This window comes from Balaenoptera musculus, chromosome 9 (genome assembly GCF_009873245.2).
Source record: "Balaenoptera musculus isolate JJ_BM4_2016_0621 chromosome 9, mBalMus1.pri.v3, whole genome shotgun sequence".
NCBI lineage: Eukaryota > Metazoa > Chordata > Mammalia > Artiodactyla > Balaenopteridae > Balaenoptera > Balaenoptera musculus.
The window spans coordinates 35,912,137-35,932,136 of NC_045793.1; the positions used below are offsets into that span (position 1 = coordinate 35,912,137).

At 34.2% G+C, this 20,000-nt stretch overlaps 1 protein-coding gene across 1 annotated transcript in view; it reads right to left on the bottom strand.

The window, feature by feature from the left end:
- Positions 1-20,000, bottom strand: part of FOXP2 (forkhead box P2) — a 531,741-nt gene that overhangs the window by 5,128 nt on the left and 506,613 nt on the right. Inside the window, exons 19-20 of the mRNA XM_036862984.1 lie at positions 19,967-20,000; positions 19,034-19,197 (exon numbers count right to left, since the gene is read on the bottom strand). The exon at positions 19,967-20,000 is cut by the window's right edge and continues 36 nt beyond it. Of these exons, the coding sequence (XP_036718879.1) occupies positions 19,034-19,197; positions 19,967-20,000 (198 nt within the window). The remainder of the gene's footprint in view (positions 1-19,033; positions 19,198-19,966) is intronic.

The following is a 20,000-nucleotide window of genomic DNA, read 5'->3' on the forward strand; positions in this document are numbered from 1 at the left end:
GAACTAGCCAATAGTTGGAGTAAAATGACTGATGAACCAACAATTTGTTACGGTATCACGCAGACATACCCAGAATTTTAAGCATTTATTAAATCTAATGTTAACATTCCCAAAGTACCCTATAAAATATACAAATGAAATCTTCTAGTAAGATTACTTGCGAAAGTTCATATTCATTTAATGACTTTTATTAAAAAATGATGTTTTGATTTAATAATCATTATAAGTTGAATTTATAATTTTAGATTTTCCAGGTTCAAGCTGGGATTCAGAACATTTTACTGAATGTCAAACTCTTAAGTACTGGAAATGATTAGAATAAACTCCTAAGGTTAATATAATAGCATCTTTTTTTAACTAGGTCTCATAAATGACCTATGAATATTCAAAACTTTCAAGCTTAAATAGATGAATATTTCTAAACAGATATTGAATAGCTGGCAAGACATACATAGATATCTATGGGATTAACCTCAATTCAATTAACATTATTCTGAGCATCTAATAATTTTAGCTAAAGATCTGACTTCTTTTGTAGTTGGTTTGTCTTAATGTTCTCAAGGCTCTGAGAAGACCTAGGAGGTCTCCCTAGTCTGACTCTCTTTCCTAATCCCCTGTTCCACTTCCACTGTCCCCTCAGCTGGAGCTGAGTGTCTGACTCATTTGTGTTTTACTTTCCTGGGTTGGATTTTTATTTGAATAAAGAACCTGTAGAAAAGTCTCAAGTTCCAGATAAAGAGGAATAACACATGGGATGTCTTTCTAAAATACAAACGCATAGAATTTTTTTTAAAAGTATCACTATAAAGGCATGTTCCATTACCTTCTCAGAGAATTTTAATACACAAGGAATTTATTTCATTATGTCATTGCCTTGTACAAAAATCTATCTGAACTGAGACACAGGGGAATGAGACAGGATTGAGCCAAAACCCTTCAGCCATTCTCCACAGTTAGGCTGCAACCTCCCTGTGTACAACAGTAGTTCTGAATAATAACTTCTACTCCCGACTCAAAACATCACCCTTGAAATAACATGTTCAATTCCTACTCCAAGTCATTTTTTCATGCTGACTTAGTCTGCGCTTTCCTCTTCAACTCACTGTGTGTGCACAGAACCTGGCATTCCCTTCCTCACTGTGTTCTACCTATGCACATCCTGTCTACCATATAAGGACCAAGTTATATCTTATCTACTTCTAAAGAGTTTGTTTGACCTGTCTGGCTTTCGCTGACCTCCTACTTTGACCCTCCAAAGCATTTTTTTTTTTTTTTTTTTGGATCATTCTGTTACCCAAAACTATAGAATCTTGGAATCCTAACACTGTATCAAACATAATTTTTTCCAATGCTCCTGTTTCACAGATGAGAAAATGAGTAACTTTCCAAGAGTTATGATAAATACAGGCAGAGCCAGGACTAGTACACAACTGGCCTCTGGAATGTTTCTTGGAACCTGGTATTCTTGCTATCTCACGTTGCCTTCATCACATGTACTGTACTGAACTCTTCCTGGTGGTGGTGAACTTCACAGATCAAGAGAGCTGTATCCATAGCAAGCACCTAGTACATGTGTGTTAACTGAATAAACGATGTGCCATCAAAGCATTAAGAGTTTCATTTGTATCAACTATAACAGAGAAAATTTCTCTCTGGAATTAAGTGTTCTTAGAATCCTTTCGCTCAGAATTAGTTTGTGAACAAGGTATCAGACCTGAGAAAGATGTAAATGAAATTTTCCCTTAAGGCTACAGTGTTAGGCTACTCATTTACTAAAATAAACTAAAACCAGAGCCAATAATTATGAATGCTCAGTTCCTAAAAATATCCGATTGCCACCAATACAGTGTCTAAAAAAAAATAAAATGTAGCAAGAGAAGTTGAAGCATCCCAGGGAATAAAATTGCTTGAAAGTTATAGTACCTACGCCTATACATTGGTGGAATCCTTTTCAATAAAAATACAATTCTATCATGATTATCTCCATTTATATTAGGTTTCTCACTTTTGGATCTCAGAGAGCTCCATGTTTTCACTTGTCCTGTATGCCAATTCAAAGGAAATGAAACCCAAGGAAACCACATGCCTTTGGTGGGTTGCAGAATGAATGGGAAATTAGTCTCTTCCGCAGCCATTAGCAGTATCTTTCCCTTCTTCCTCCCATTATAGAATATGAGGGTCATTTAATTTATCTCTGGAAAAAAAGGGGCTATCTCTGTAGTGTTCATTTTTCCAAATTCTTCAGGATACCATGTGTTACACTATTATAGGATAATTAGATTTTCTCCCAGGAAAAGTGCTCCCCTTCACCAAAGAAACTCCTCTGACAATTCAAATCAAATAAAGGAAACCCTTTAAAGTAACTCCCTGTCTATGCAGCGCTCACCGATTCCTCCTTATATATCCTCTTCTCCAGTTGAATCATATAAAGGTTTTTAATTAACAGGGTATAATTTAGTACAATAATTTTTATGTATTTAGTATTTTGATTAACTTATAAGTGTAGCATAAAGTAATCTTGAATAATTTAGGCACCTCATTTATAATCTTTAGTCATGCAGCAGTGGTTAAGTGGTTAATAATATAGTGTTTAAGAATTCAGTGAGCTTTGAGGATAAAATGCTTGGGTTTAAACACTGGCTCCTTTACTTCCTAGCTGTGTGACCTTGGGGAAGTTACTTAATGTCTCTGTACCTCTGTTTCTTTATTCATAAAGCAGAGATAATAAAGTACCTACTTTACATAGTAGTTTTGAGTAAATGATTTTTTGTGTATGCAAAACACTTGGAACAGTGACTGGCTCATAAGTGATCAATGTTAGATACAGTCATGATATAATTACAACCTTAAATCCTTCTTTGGAAGAAGTTATAGTATAAATACATGAATTGCTTTTTAAACAATGTATGAACTTAATTAGCTCTAAAAACATTTTAGCCCTTCTACAAATTAAGACTTTTATTACTATATCAGAAAAGTCATAAAACAAAGATATAAGTGCCCCACATACCAAATGCCAGGCATTAGGGCTATTAAAGTAATGACAAGCTACACTTCCTTAAAAGTACATTTAAGGTATAAAAGGAACAGAATAACATAACATATTACTCTAATTATTCCAAAGAATTATTTACTAACACATTCCTGAACACTAAGGCACTAAGCCAAAATCTCAGGTCATGTCTCTGACCATTTTTAGATCAACAGAGGAAAGTAAACTTCAAAGTAGAAAGACCATTGTTGAAATGTTCAGTGGGCGGAGCCCCGGCACTTACACTCCTCAGCCATCCCATCCCAGGCCTCATCATAACTTGTCAGTGAAATCATTAACATACATGCATTGAATGGTCCAGGCCTGCATCACATGCGCTATGTACACTGAAGTTTATGAAGTCTGATAATATATATTCAGCTGGAGAAACCTTAAATAGATGAACTCAAAGTTGACTAAAATATGGAAATTTTAAGAGACACAGCAATATATATAAGCCTGATAGACAATAAATTTTCTGCCAAAAGTTCTTTTATGCTGCGGGTTGAGTCAAGTCGCCTGTGTCCATAATGGCATAAAGAGCATCAATCTCACTTAGACAGGAAAAGCCAATAACATTATCATTATCTCCTATTGCCAATGATTAATTTAACGCGTTTATTGCATACCCTCTAGATATAAGGCACTGTGGAGGCATTTAAACATCTATCAAAGAAGTTGCAGTCCGGTATGGGAGAAGTATGTACTCAAATATGTACACAATTGCCAGCCATAAGTGTCCTAAGAGGAATAGCAATTAAGTGATACTGGAGGAGTTAACAGCTGGGAGAGATTATTTGTCTCTAAGCAGAATCCCAAAGCATCTATACTCCTAATGGAATTCATTAAAGACAGTAAAGGAAGAACAAGTTCAGATGGACAGACGAGAGAAATTCTTGACTATCTATCCTGGTGATAAAACTCTTTCTGGGTTTGAAGAAGATATATTGTGGATGGTTTGGATATTCATGCCATTTTTCCTCCCTGATTTGAAATTTATGCACGACTCCTTTCAGTTTCGATTTGAGGTGTCTTACAGATTAAGCGGCAGTCCTTAATAGAGCCCTTAATAATAAGTAAAGTAGAAGCTACTTTGAGCAAATAGAATGAAACTACTGAAACTGAGGACTTAGGTTTTTCTTTTTTCTTTTTTTCTTAACTTATGAACAAAAAGAAAAAAACTAGTGGAATAATTGATTTCTTATTGTCTCATTTGTGAGATCTTGAATAAAGGATAATAAATCGACTTATTTGTAACGTATCTTAAGGCAGGAGTCTATGAAGTCTGGATTGGATAATCTCCCCAGCACTTCATTTGTTTACTGGGCACCTAATACATACCAGGGATCTAGGTTATCACAGAAGAGTACAAACTTCTGGCACAGAAGGGCAGAGACAGCAGGCAGACATATTTACCTTGACAGTCACTTTAGTAGTTCTTCTAAACCTGATAAAATATGTCCTATTCCTTTAAGTGGATTTGGAAGTAACTTCATCTTTGATTTGAAAGCAAATTATCCATTTGGTAGATAATGAGTGTTCATTTAAACGAGAATCCAGGAATCAACTGTGAACAGTTTAAAAATTGTTCTGTCCATGAAACACAAGATTTCCAATTCAACTATTCCAAGTCCACTACCTACTATTTACTACAGAAAAGCAGTGATTTAAATTTCTTGCTTGAAGAAGGAATAGCCAACCTCCTAATTTGATGTAATTTACACTTAGGAGAATTAGAAAGCTATTTGGAACTTCTTTAGATAGTTAGAGGGAAAGTATTCAGTGATGGAGAGACATAAAAGTCTGTTAATACTTCCTGACAGAAAGGTTGAAAGTCAGTAGCTGAAATGGAAGTACTTCTACAAGGATAAACATTACTTCTTGCTAGAAGTGAAAAAATCAATTCAACAAACATTATTTGCAAACTACTGGTCTAGGGGCTGATATAGAAAATGGTTCCTGTTCTCATACAGTTTCAGTCTAATAGAGGAAGTAAGACATACACACAAGTAACTTCGATGCCAAGCAGAATGTGATCTATACCATAACAGACAAAGTGTTATGAAAGAGGGGAGAAAAATTCTGGCAATGCATTCAGTCAATGATCTATGACGGAGGAAGGTGTCACTTCACGTAGGCTTTGAAATATATGAAAATGTTCATTACACAGAGTTGAGGAAAAGGGCATTCTGAGTGGAAATGGGAAAAATAGAGAATTTTATATGTGTTGTAGGAATCCTGAGAGTGTGTAGAGGCCATGGGGAAAGGAGGGTTGGTGATAAAGAAATATGTTAGAAAGCAGAACAAGGTCAGATGGTGAAGGGCCCTTGAGTTGCATCTATGGAGTTTAAAATTTATTCTCTGCCAGCTGAAGGGCTATTGATGGTTTTTGAGCATGGCAGTGAAAAGATAGAAGAGTTTTAGGAGGATTAATTTGCAAAACGTAGATGGGACGTAGGCCACTGGAGGTAAGGTAACCAGCTAGGAGTTTACTAAAACAGTGTAATAAGGTCATGATGGTCAGGAATAAGGTAGCAGGATTAGAAACGTGGAGAGAAGTGAAGAATTAAGGCTATTGGTTGTGGACTAAAAAGTTTTGTATGTACTGCTTTTAAATTTATATGTATGTGAAATAGTTCCCTTTTATACTCTACCAAGAAGATAGAAGAGCCTAAATCTCTGTCAAAAATTCTAAAAGTTAAAATAGATGATGACTCTTCATAACTCATTCAATTTTGATGAATCTTTATATTTGTCATTTTAATCGCTTGAGGAAGAGGGGAAGCAGATCCTGGAATGCTTGGATATCAGAAAGTAGAAGATGGGAAGATTTTGAAACAAATTTCTCTACAGTCCTCATTGTGATCAAGCTGCTAGCAGAAGCAATGCCCACGTTTATAAAGGCTGCTGATACTTGATCTCTGGAAATTTTGTTTGTAATTTTCAGTCTGAGTTCTTATGTCATCTTAAAGAAAAATATATTTTAAAACTGAATATTAAAAAAAAAAACTGAATATTGAGGGAAAATGGCATAAAAAAAGTGTGGACACTTTTTCAAGTGAAAAAATACAGTATATCCAGGGATGAGTAGCAAAGAAGGGTAAGTCTTTTTAAAAGTAGGTAACATATACCCTTGAGGGTCTTGCTAAGGATCTCCAAATAATTGGTGAATTTTCAATGCCCCTACCTTGTCATCAGCTTGGAGATTAATGAACTCTAAGCTATGGTTCCCAAATTCCTGTCCAGTCTCATCCTACACATATTCCTCTCTAGGCAGATTGTCCATGCCAAGGCAAAAGAATGATCTATTCTCTGAATGAGACTCATGCTTTATATCTTAGTCACATTTGCTCATACCCTCAAATCCTTTGTATCTATCTTCTCTTTCCTCATCTCTGCTTAATGTTAGGTTGAAAGGTTTAAGACTGCTATTTCTGTAAGCAAAAAAAAAAAAAACCCAGTCAAATATCAATAATTTCATAAAGTTCAACCTAAAAATTGATTTCATGTTAAGCATAACTCAAAGCTATCTCCTCCATGAAGACTTTCATGATTCTCCATGTGCATGTGTACACTTAATTTGCAATTTGGTTATAACTCTCTTCCTTCCTTTACTTGGTATCTTTGTACATAGCCATCCCTGGATTAGAGTTCTACCTCTTTGTAGATAACAGATCATCTGCCAGTTTCCAACAGACTATGTCGCACATAATAGGTGCTCAAGAAATGTTTATTCAACTTAAATGAATGAAACATCTCTGCTCCATTCAACCTGCCAAGCCTCTACCAGAAGGAAATGCAAAGTAGCAGTTGGTTTTTATGCTCTAGTTTAATTGCTCAGTGTTACAGCCTACCCTCATAATGGTATATACCAAAAACACAAAGAGAGGACTAGCTACATTAATAGACTGATTTGTTGCCTAAAGAAATGTGTTGCTCCTTTAATTGTGAAATTTACAAGTACCCAAGGCACCAATGAAAGGCAGAAGAAATGTTATTGTTGCCAACACCCTACAGCAGAGTCAAATTAAAATGGAAAACTTTACCTTTTTAGATTGTGATCACACTGTATATTCTCTAGAGAAATGTAAATTGTCTTCATTGTCTCCTTAAGACTAAGTAAAAGATCCTATAAACTGTTCCTATTTTTTCTTTAAAATAAGGAAGTACTATGAATAAAGTTCTCTGAAACTGAGATATTCAAAACATGTTTAAGTCAATAGATGTTAGGCTATAGAATCACAGTGGTGTTTCTTTATTTAGATATCACCAAGAGAATAGATCATTCTTTTGCCTTGGCAGGGCAATCTTCCTAGAGAGGATCACCTACAGGATGAAACTGGACAGGAATTTGGGAGCAATATCTTAGAGTTATACAGTGCCATCATTTATGAGTAATGCAGTGGCACAATGTAAATTTGATTGGGCCCTTCATAAATACAATATTTATTAATACTGATGATAAAAATTTTAAGTCTTAAATGTTATGATAGATATCAACAAATGCTGTGAAGAAAAACTTACAATTAATGGCTCATCTCTACAATATGGGCGATTTCAGGCAATGTAAAGTTAATTTAATCAAACATTTACAAGTCAAGACTAAAGGTAAGACTAGGTAAAATTGTTTTTATGTGATTTACTCATTTTAGGAGACTCCCTTATATCTTTCTTCAGATAATCTTAGTTGTTTGAGAAAAAGTTAAATACATTAAATAACATATACTTATTGAAAAATAGTAATAAACATGATACATGAGACATGATACATGATACATCTTAAAAAGGTGACATGGTACATCTTAAAAATCCTATAAGAATAATTGCCCTAGCATACCTGAAGGATATAACATGCTTCTATCAGTAACTGTGGATCATTAATATAAAAAATGTTACTCCCCAGATAATAGTCAAAAACCTATCCTCAGAAATAGCATTAAGGCCTTCATGCTTCAGTTTTACTATGGAAAATAATTTTATTTGGCCCAATATAGCAATCTTTATCCAGTAAAATGAATTTATATATACAGTATATTGAGAAACATATTGAACGTACTGAAATATGTGTAGACCTTAAACCACGCATCTATTTCCTACTCAATACCGATTTATTCAAGTTCTTGACTTTTAAGTTTCTTGATACTTCTACTTAATTTAGTTTGTATACCTTTAACCTACATGGGATACACTGATTAACTCTAAAAGAAAATGTTTACAATCATACAAATTCTTCTTTATCTCATATATTGTTGTATCTTAACTCGATTAATGACATTAAAAAATATCAGAATAGACTTAGTATTGCTATAGGCTAAGGCTGTCCATTGATTTATTTGCATAGGTTTTGACTCACAAAATAGCATCAAAAATTTTGTAATTAAAAGGAAATACTTAGAGAAGATGAGACTTCCTTTTAACCGTCTACAATGTCTATTTAGTACTTGGCACAAAGCCGTTGAATGAATAATGATAACTACTATAAGCATTTAAAAATCAAAGTGTATGATTAGTACTTTGTAATTTCATATGTGTTTGAATAAATTTTTATTCAATTAGTTCAAATTTGCCAATGGCAAAACCTTCATGCTTACCACATAAGTATCATTGTTTTGGAGATGTAAAATGGATTCCAAAATACAAACACAGACTCCTTTATTAAAATGGAAGATTTAGTTTCATGAGGCTCAGTTTTTGGTTTTGTTTGTTATTTTTGAGTAGCTATCCTGGAAGCTATAACCACATCAAATACAACATTTTTAAAAAGTCATTTTTTTTCCAAAGACGTTTCACAGGGAAACTGGTAAAATAATTGATGCTCATTTAGAAAGCATATGAAAAATGGAGACTGTGGAAATTCAATTTTACTCATTTCCTTCTAGTATATGTACAAGGAAATGATATAATTATATTTGGAATTTAATGGTAGATTTATAAAAACTGCAAGTTTAGGTATCTCCATTTGTACAAAGTCAGGTTGAAATGAGAAACAATTCACATTTCTTAAATTAAACATTTGTAACTTTTAGAGTAATATTTTATTTAGGAAGTATTTTAGTTTAACATATCACAGAAATAACCTAAAAAATGAAACTAAAGTTTTAAATGGAAAAGTTTACTTTTAAAAGAAAACATTTTGCAAGTACTTTTTAAAATGAGAAATGATCTTAGGCTAATGTGAGTAATTAAACAACTGAAGTTATTTATATAGTCATTAAGAAATTATTTAATTAATCCTATTTATGATTTTATTCTTTTGAAATGATAATTCTGATTTCTTTCACTAAAATCTAGAATTTTATATTCTAAATTTAAGCACACGTTAGAGAAATATTTAATTCTCTTGTGTACAGAAGTGAATAAGAAGGTCAAATAATTAAAAACAACTAGAAATGATAAATTAGCTCTTATTTTATCCATTAAGAAATTATAAAACAGATCTTTACTACTATGATTCAATATTTTTCAAATTTTATTGTTTTTCAAGACTGTTTTCTCTCTTGTAAATTAACATTTACCACAGACATTCTTATGTTGAACGAACTGACCTTCCTTCTGATTTGGATGAGTTTGCACATAGTTGCCATTAGGACAGTACCCAGAACCATTATTCCAGTTCAGTAGATAAAAATCCTGCTTATTTATGGATGTAAAGGAAAATATTCCTCCTCTCAGAAATGTACAACCATTAAAAGAGGATAGAAAAATTGGAGTGAACAAATGATTCCTCATGCCATATATACCTTGTTTAGTTTGCTTTATTCAGAATGTAATTAGAAAATGCCCTACAAAGTTTCTCATACCTTTTCACTGTGGCTAAGGACAAACAGCCAAATAAATTTTAATTTTTCATCTTGAAGTCAGAATACAACTTTAATACTAATATATTTAATAAATCTTGTAACTCCCATATTCTACTTTCTAGAAAATGCAGCCATTTAAGTGTTTGATTGCAAAGGAATATTATATTCTGATAATTGTAATAACATTTTCTCTTCTAAGCTACACACTGCCATTCTTAAGAATGCATTTTATAATTCTATTCTACATCCCAAAAGATCTGACCCCAAGGCAGAGTTCCAAAGTTCCATTTAAAGTCAACAGAAGTTCTAAGAAATATAACAAAAAGGTGGATTAAGGTTAATGCAACCTAATTTTATAAATCGCATGCATATATATGTATATGAAATTTCTCTAAGATTTCTTGTCCTTACCTTCAACATATTATAATTTATTCAAATTTATACAACATTGTTTAAAGAAACTAGATTTTACATGATTTGGAGGCTCACTCCCAAATGATTTCACATAGTTTTGCTGTAGTGCTGATTATAAAAAGCACAATTAAATCTTTAAGATTTACCGTTTGATTTATAAAATAGATGTGATCAGAACAGCTGTAATAAAATGAAAATATAAATGTAATTACTTTGATCATTGAGGAGTACAAATATACTGTGCTCAATCTCAGAATCAAAATAGTTGCCCATTGAGATACAATTGGTACCATTCCATTTTGTGTCTCATAAATGGTAGCTTTCAATAACCATTCAGGTATAGATCTAAGGACTTTTATATTTCTAATCTATTGGTCAGAGAAATGAAAGAAAATCTAAATTACATCTTGACATTTGGCCATTAAGTCAGCTTTGCTGCTGCTCCAAAACTCCTTTGAACCATTCATCCAAAAATCGTTTTTGCCTTGCTCCTTGGACCAAGTTTCAGTCAGAAATGTCAGGATGGGCATATGGTACACAAAGTATATGTTCCTGTTTCTCTCTAATTTCTCATTGATAATTAGGGTTCTGATTCCTTGAAGATCAGGACCTCAAAGTCCTATAGTTGGGCTATAGTATGGCTCTGGGCAGCCCTCGCTGACATGGCTCACCCATCTTTTCTGGACTGTTGTCTATTTCCTTTGCCAAGCTTCCCTGATGGGATGCTGCCCGTTCACTGCTTGCTCCTGGCGAAGCTGTTTCTTGGATATCTTGACAGAGATGGCTCTTCACCAGGATTACATACGGTTCGTGTCATTAGGTCTATCTAATCTCTGAGACTGGCTGCTCTGCTGGAGCTATTCCTTTGCTCAAATTAAACCACAGGACTGACTCAATGTGCAGTTTCCTCCTGAACTGTGCTTAGCTATGCTCTGTTAGTTCTTAGCACGAGAATAGAATAGGGAGTAAAAACAATATCTTTTATCCTAAATCTAGTGGATTATGTCTTTCTCTGACCTGCTAATTAACAAAAGGGACCTGAGATTTAGTGTTGCAAATGGTAAATTTATCAAGAGTTAGATAACATTATGTGACCAATGATTACTTCTGTTCCTGCCTTTTAAATGTCTTGCTGATGTTACACCATTTTCAGTGCTCAAAGATTAAGATAATGTTGAGCAAACTGAAGAATGTCAGTTTCCACTAGTTATGTGAAATTATTTGGTCATCTGTTGCTTATATAAATTGTTTAATTCTATCCTAATGATAGAAACTACTTATGGAATGTAGGAACCCTGAGATAAAGTTTTAAACTGTGTTTATTGGTGTCAAAGTTTTTAAATACATTGTTGTACTTATTTGAAAGGTCAGTTTAAAATTCTCCCAAAGTAGTCAAAATGCATATAATTTTAACACATATTAAAATATAATTTCTTATGTAAAGTATCTTCACATTAAGTAATATTCTGAAGTGATCGTTAACTTTACATAATAAATATCTTTAGTCATAAAATACCCATATCACCAAATAGACAGCCACTTCCCTAAGCCCTATGTCAAAAGCTTAAGTTAAAATACCATATGGGTATACATGGTACTATGGTATTTCCCCCTGGTACTAGAAGGAAAAAATACTGAATAACAATATTCATTTTTAAACAATTCAGTCAATTACTTTTTGACCCTCAGCGAAAGAACATTTCTAAGTCTCAAATAGTGTTAGTGCAAAGGAAGATGTACCTTCTAACAAAGTATCTTCTTTAGATATAAAACAGAAGCAGTTAGCTACAATACTGTCACCTAAAAGTTTTCTGACACCCTTTGCCTAAATTGCGGGGATTCATAACACAAAACTTAAATACCATCTGTATAGTTCTATAAAAATCCTTTAAAACCCTACAGGAACCCACAAATTTCCACTATTGGCACGGTGGGGATACAGCACTTTTTAGCTGAAGGCACTGTATCTCTGGGAGGATCTTTTTATTAGGAGGAACTAGAATGAGCTGTAAGTGCCACATACGGGGACTGGAATAATGTAAAAAAGAACAGCGGCTACTGAGCCATACTTGTAGCACTTAAAAAAAAAAGAGATAATAAAGAGCTGGCATAGTCATAAGTTCTGTACCATCACTTTGGAAAGAGATCTCAAAGCTAACTAGAAAAGTTAATAAAAAAGTTTAGAGGTTAAATAAAAATAGAATTAAATCAGAATGAAAATTATGAGGCCCAGAAATGTTAGGAAAAAAAAAATTAAAGATAAATGAAAAATTGTGAATTAAAAAATCTGTGAAGACATGTAAAGCAAAAATATGCTTTTATGTTTAGAGATCTTCTTAATGCAACTTAATGATCCAAAATATCAGCAAAAATAGTGCAGGCTTAACAGGCATGAAAACAATGAGCATTCCACTTGTTCAAGTTGTCAGTCACTTTCAACTGCTTTCCTCTGATATAAAGAGCCACTCCAATTTCAAATGCTTTTGTCCACAGAAAGATCTAAGATCTGTACGGATTTTATATAAAATATCACCAACCAAAGGTGTAGGGTCTGCAAATTCTACATGTGCCTACAAACAGCAATTTAAATTTTAAGGCAGCCACAGAGAATAGAAGGAAGAAAGGTAATATTATATACTTGAACATTTTCATTATGTTTCGTGACACTTCATAATTTATATTAGATTTTCAATACTGTTGCACAAAACAGGCATCTAGCAGTCCCTTTTAGCTGTCTTTGGTTGCAAAGTATTATTGCTAGGAGAGGCTAAAGTTTATCATTGGAGTGATATAACGAACTGAGGTTCTCAAGAAGCAGAGGATGTTGTAAAGATGACTGACTGGGACATGCAATGCATAGAAAGTTCTGGGGCGTGTGGAATGTGCATTCAACATGTTAATAAAAAAGATTAATGTGATCTCCATTGCAGTCCTGGAATAACACTACACTACTCCTTTTGCGCAATGCCGCAGACTTTGATTTCCTTACCCTAAAGTTTTGGCTTCGAAGAACACAACAAATATACTGTCTAGTCTTACATGAGCCATATTAACATTCTGATTCTATATAGAAGTTCATTAACTCGCAAACTTCAAACATTTGCTTTAATAAGAGGCAGAAAAAATAATCACCTGCAACTAATATAGAATATTAGCAAGTAGAACTTTGAAATGGCACGGAGACTAAGAGGATTCAGGAATGACACGTAAGAAATGATCTGAAAACTCAACAGTAGGAGACCCTAATAATCAGAAAGGGGAACGGCATGACAACGGAAGGCTTTGTGCGTGGATCCCTCTATACAAAACTAGCTCAGGAAGAACATTCGTTTTGATCTCTAGAAACAAAATTTGAAAACATAAAAATGGGAACCTCATTTAACATTTTCATAAGAGAAAGAAAAGGCAAACCTGAGCCAACTTACTGAGAGTGAGGAGAAACAATTGCTTAATAAAAAAGAAACAACTGATTTGAACTAAATATGGCGGGTACATCATTAAATTTCTCTTTTTGCCTCAGGTTTGGAAGGAGACAGGAAATGGATTGATTCTACCAGTGTGAGTTCACCTTCCAGGTCTTCTCCAAACGTTTTCTTCTCTTCTCATTCATTTAAGTCTAACACATGGGAGAAGAAAGTAAGTTCAAATTATTTCCACCTGAACATAGCATCAATCCTAACTCTTCAGGTAGTTTTTATAAGAGGCAAACACCGGTATAAAATAGGAATCTAAAGTAATTTTATCCATAATCTGTAAAACTCTGAAAAGTCAGGTAATCAGGGAATATTGGCGCTGAGGTGCAGAAGGGAAGAGTATTATAAATTGTAATGATACTTAGACTCTTACAGGAAGTATTCTTTACTTTTGTTCAGACCATGATGGGTCTAGATCTCTTACAATAGCAGAAAATAAATTGTAGAAATCTACTTGATCGAAAAGAGTCAAAACAATTTCAAAAAATTATTAGGTAAAATCTGTATTATTCCACCTGACTTTACCCTGTCCTACTTTCTGCTAAAATCCTCTTGAACATACATCTGATTAATACTGTATTAATCGCAATAATTTTTTTTTTCATTTCACCTTCAACGAGATAAATAAAATTTAACAAGGTCTAGGAGGATAATCACAAATGCAGTGAAGGTCTATCACTTGCTATTGACATAACTCTGGACAATTATAAAATACATATTAACTAAATAATTAAAATTAAAAATAAAAGTTCACAAACACACTCTGCCAATATTTAGAAAGATCTCTTAGCTAGCATTCTATTTCATTATCTCTTCTTCCTAAAAATCTCTTCTTCTCCCTTCTTCAGAGTTCTAAGAGAATCCTGGATTGTACTTTTGGAGAGATTACCTTGTGAAGTCAAACCATTTCTCATTAACTGTCACCTCCCATTTGATTCTTCATCATCACTATCATATGGTTATTGAGTGCTTACTTTGTATGGTATAATGTGTTAGGGGTTTCATATACTATAATATGTCTAAAATATAGTCTTTGTCCTTAAGGGACCTGCCATTAAGCCAGAGATAACTGCAAAATGAGCATGCACATGTGCAAGCACACATGTGCGTGACCACACACACACACACACACACACACACACACACACACACACCGCGTTAGTTCCAGATAATGATACAAGCAGCCAGCTCTTCAGAAATGTGGAGCAGAGGGTAGGTCCTGACTGCAAAATTACTTGGGAAAGCCTCCTGGAAAAATAGGATGAGGCCCTTAAGGAAAGGTAGAATTTAGGTAAGAGAGGAGAATGAAAAAGGAAAGGGAAGAAAGGCAAAGAGTTAAGGCAAAATAAATGCACTAGTTTGGCAAAAGCCTTCATTCAGGGCACTCTAAGAGGGAAAGCCACAGCATGGGGAAGTGTTACATATGGAGCGTCAAAATGAAGAATATGGATGATAATTTGGCCTCTCTTGTTCTCTAAAAATAATTTATGAGAAGCACTAAACCATAGTTATTCTACTCTTCCAAAGCTTCAAAACATCTTTTCTATCAACCTCAGGAATACTTCTTTATTTTACTATTCTGGAGTTGAATAAAAAGACTAAATGAAGAAACAGTTTCAGTTTTGTTGTTTCCTGAATCTAAGGACATTTACGTTCTTGGATTCAGCAAGTAGGATAATACTGAATTCATCACCGTTTTCCCCCCTGAGCCTGTCCTCTTCTGCCCTCTATTTCTCTTCACGGGCTTTTACAGTTGCTATGATTTTTCCTAATTTTCCTCTTTGTCCCCAGCATTCAGTCAGTGGTCTTGTTCTGTATTTCTCTTCACAGCACTTCTTGTATGGATTCCTTGCTCTCCACTCGCTGTCTTGTACTTAAGTCAGATACTACATCCTGCAAGGACTCATCTGCTTCCAGTCTCTCCCAACTCCAGAATATCCTACCTCACTTGAGTTTCATTCAGGCATGGTTTATTCAGTACACGTTCAGATTACTCTTCCTAAAGCACATCTCTGGTCATGTGAAACCCAAGCTTATAACATTAGTAAGTTCCATACTGATCAAAGTAAACACCATAGCTTGACATTTAAAGCATTCAACAGTCTGGTCTCCTTTCATATATTCTACATTCCTGTCAAACCTCATATGCAATGTTCTCCAGGCACATATCGTGAGCTCCTGTTCTGGGTTGATATTATTCTATTTGGATTATTCGTTGCCTCCAACCTCAGATAACATCTTCTTCTTATCTCAAAAATCTCTTATCTCCTTGAGTCTGAGTAAGGTGCTCCCTACCATAAATTCCTGTCTCACATTCTTTCACTTCTTATGCATCTGCTTACTTCATGAATTATAAGAGGAGGTGGGAGGAAAAGCAAAGGGACTGACTATCAAAGAAAGTAACCACACAGTTATGGAGAGCCTACAAAAAATGTATTAAAATGCAAAATATTTTTATATTGTTTATGGTCTCCTTTACAGCAGTAATGAGGTATTACAAGAGGTAATATAAATCAGTAACTCTGAATACGGCACTATGAGGGACACAGGGAGCAATTATTATATTCCAGGCACTTGTTTTATTTGCAAGAATCCTATGAGGTACATAGTATTATGACTTACCTCACTTTCAGCTGAGAAAACTGAGGAAACAAATAAATCGTACTCAGCTATTAAGTGCTAAATCTGGGATTGGAACCACCACAGTCTGTCACCAGAGCTCATATACTAATACCACTAGGCCCCTCTGCCTCTTGCCAACAGTTGCATCAGCTTAACTTACTCCCTCCTCTCCCCCGACCAATGACAACAAGGACCAGTACCATGATTTCATTTCAAGACACATGACTATGCTACTGAAATGTAAAAAAATTCTTTCACTTCTGCTTAATTTTCAAAAAGTACTTTGAAGTGCATTCAATTATATGCAGACAAATTTTGATGGAGAGAATTAGATAACATTTTCCTTTGTCTAATAATGTACATAAAATGCCTTTTAAGTCCAAGCATCTTAAAACTCTATAAAGATGAAGATATAGAATACTGAAGTGACATTCCATCAATAATATTTGACATCCAACATACAAAATGTTAATGACAGCAGCAGAAACAGATTCAAAGAGAGAATGTTGACTCAGTATTCTGCAAGATAATTAAACATGATTATAATTTATATAATTTAGGAAAAAACAAGATTTGGTCTTCCTCCAATTTTTGTCTTTTCTGAAATCTATTTCCAAAAAGCCGAGGGAAGCTTTCCTTTTATCTCTCTATGGAAAAAACACATAAATATTTTTCACATGCACTAATTCATATAAGCATAAAATGTACGATATATTGTCTATGAACATCTTAGTTTTCTAAGCCCATAGTGGCACTACATCAGGCACTAAATATACAATTTTTATATATTGTTTTACACACAGTATTTTTTCTGAGGTATTTTTATAATTAAAGTGTAACTAAATAACACAATGAAAAAATCGAAAATAGCAACTGCCAAATGAAAAATACTAGTAACCTAATAATGCTGTAATTTAGCCCAATTATTATTTCAGGTTCTAAAACACAATGTTTAATAAACTATCATATTAAATCATTCATTTTTTATTTTAATATCCTTATCACTGGACACATATGTTTTAAAAACCACCTCCCTACATACCCTCTATATATCGTTCATAACAACCCCTATATATCATATAGGAGTGCAAGGAGGTGCATTAATAGCTTAAACACTTTTATTACGAATACCTTTCATTTCTCTGAAATTGGTCTTTTTTAAAGGGGGAAAACAGTATCTAACTCTTGTTGGCTCTTTAAAGTTTTATTGTTTTAGCATTTGATACAGGGAGCGAGCATCCTCAGGAGAATGGCTGAAAGTCAAAGGCCTCAAGCTACCCACTGCATGGCTGAGAGGATAAAGCAGGGATATAAACACTTTTGTTGGATTGCTCACTTTTCTTGTGCTAGAGTACTGCTACTCTCAGGAGCATATATTCATATGTTCTCTCTACTTCAAGTTTTATTACTTCTTTTGTATTATTTAACACATCTAAAGACACTTCTAAAAGACAAATTTTTCCATTTTGAAAAAGTAACGGTTTGGAACCTGATAAAATATATTAATGTTCACCGTGTGTTTTTCACAAAGGTGATAGAGTAAAAGTGCTATAAAGCAATTAGGCACATGGTCTTAAAGACATTAATATGTCAAATAGAATGAGATGTCTCAAAAATCAACAAAAATAATATCCGGTGAAAGGTCAAATGGAAATAGGCTGCTAGAAAGACCATATTTCTCTTTCAGGCCTCTGACTAGATATTTAGTACAAAAATAGGGGAGGAAAATATAAGAATGAGAGGAAGTACTATTCTTACCTCAATAACCTGAAATTAGAAGTATGTGATGTTTAACTCTCAGAAGTATGGACATTAAGTTAAAACTCATTCTAACAACTGAATGGATTGTTCAGGATTCAGATTCTAACTTTTCCTCCTGAACTCTAAGTTCTAGCAGGGTCCATACTTTTTAGTAAACAAGAAACTGATATGCTTGGCCTACTGAATAAGACCAGGCATTTTTTCAAGTGTCATACACATTTCTGAAATCCACAATACATCAATTTTTAATACATCTACTCTCTCAGCTCCATTAAAAAGATGGTAGGGGAAAGATTTTAGAGTAATTAATGATATAGTTAGCTGCTAAATATTAATAGGAATCGTAGTCTTGCATAAAATATAACATATAAACCTTGCCAATACAGACGCACCAGTAATTAAAGTTGAATATGTAATTACACTGATTTATAAGACAGGCAAAAAGTTACACTTTACCGGCTTCTATGTAAACTGTGGCTAACAGTTAAACTTTGCATTTTACGGTTTATAAAAACGGGAAATATCTTGACTACAGTTCATAAATGGTTTAGAGACCTGTAATAGTAGTAAAAATTATGACAACGTGTTCCATCATGAATATTCTTATTGGACCATACAAACCAAACTGTGATAATGATCTATAAGATGGAGACTCATCTTAGACACTGCTATACTCCCAAGGGAATGTTAGTAGTACTAAGAATTTGTAGAGGACTGCTAGTACAATTATTATAGGACACTGGAGAGAATCTAAAAGGTTTATTAAAACCAGTTCTGATACACTTTCTCGTATCACAAACACGGTGCAGTTTAACTCCATTTAAACTTGTATTTTTCACTTATCCACCATTCAAAACTTCAGAAGACTAGTAAATGCTAGAAGCCTAGGAATATCGGTTCTTCCCCTTCTGGAGTCTGTTAGCCCCACTTACATGTGCGGCTGAGGTGAGCAGCCCGGGCTGCTGTTCCCATTGCTGTCGATGTGATCCAGGGAACCATTGAGGTCTTCGTGGACGGCCTGCAACAGGCCACTGGAGGTGTTATTCATCAGTCCAGGGTTACTTAGCAAAGGCAAACTGCTCTCTGCCAAGGCAGCCTAGTGAAATGAAGAGGGTGTAAGACAACTCTGGAAATGCCCTTTCAGATACTTTTAAAAACATCTATCTTCTTCTAACGGGTTTCAATTCTGATACAGCTATTTTAGAAGCATTTCAAGAAAATGTATGGGAAAGACAAACGTTCCTAACTGGCAACTTGTGGCAGCAATACCAAGGAAATTAAGTGTGATGTTCAACTAGAAACAATAGTTCTCCCAGCAAACTTTCTCACTCATGTTTCAGCCTCCCACATAATGGAATAGTGTATCCTCACGTATAGTGAAATACCCCTAGATAATATAAGCAGTTGGTCTGCTGTTTAAAAATGACCAGAACTTAACTCAAAATAAAGAAGTCCTGACATTTGCCTCCTCTGCATAAAAATTATATATTATAATTAAACTTTAAAGTTTTTGCCACAAGCACCATGTTCCCCAACACTATGATGTGAAATCATTTATGACAGCCTGGATAAATATTAATGCACAGCCACATGCATTTGCAAAAGCTTCTATCAATCTAGCCTTTGCAGGAAAACCGAGTGTTCCAGATTTTGCCACAGGGTGTCCTTCTTGCTTCTTCACATCAAAAGTAGCTTGAATTAGAACCAGTGTTTTCTACAGTACTAGGTACTACAACTTACTTGGATGATAAACCAACTATTAAGAATAATCACAATCTCACCTAAATACAAAGCCAGGCCAAAAAAAAAAAAAGCCAAAACATTCAGATCCGAGGATAATGGGAAGGCACATTTAATGATATTACCTGCAAGCTGGCATTCAGAGCTGCTCCATAGCCT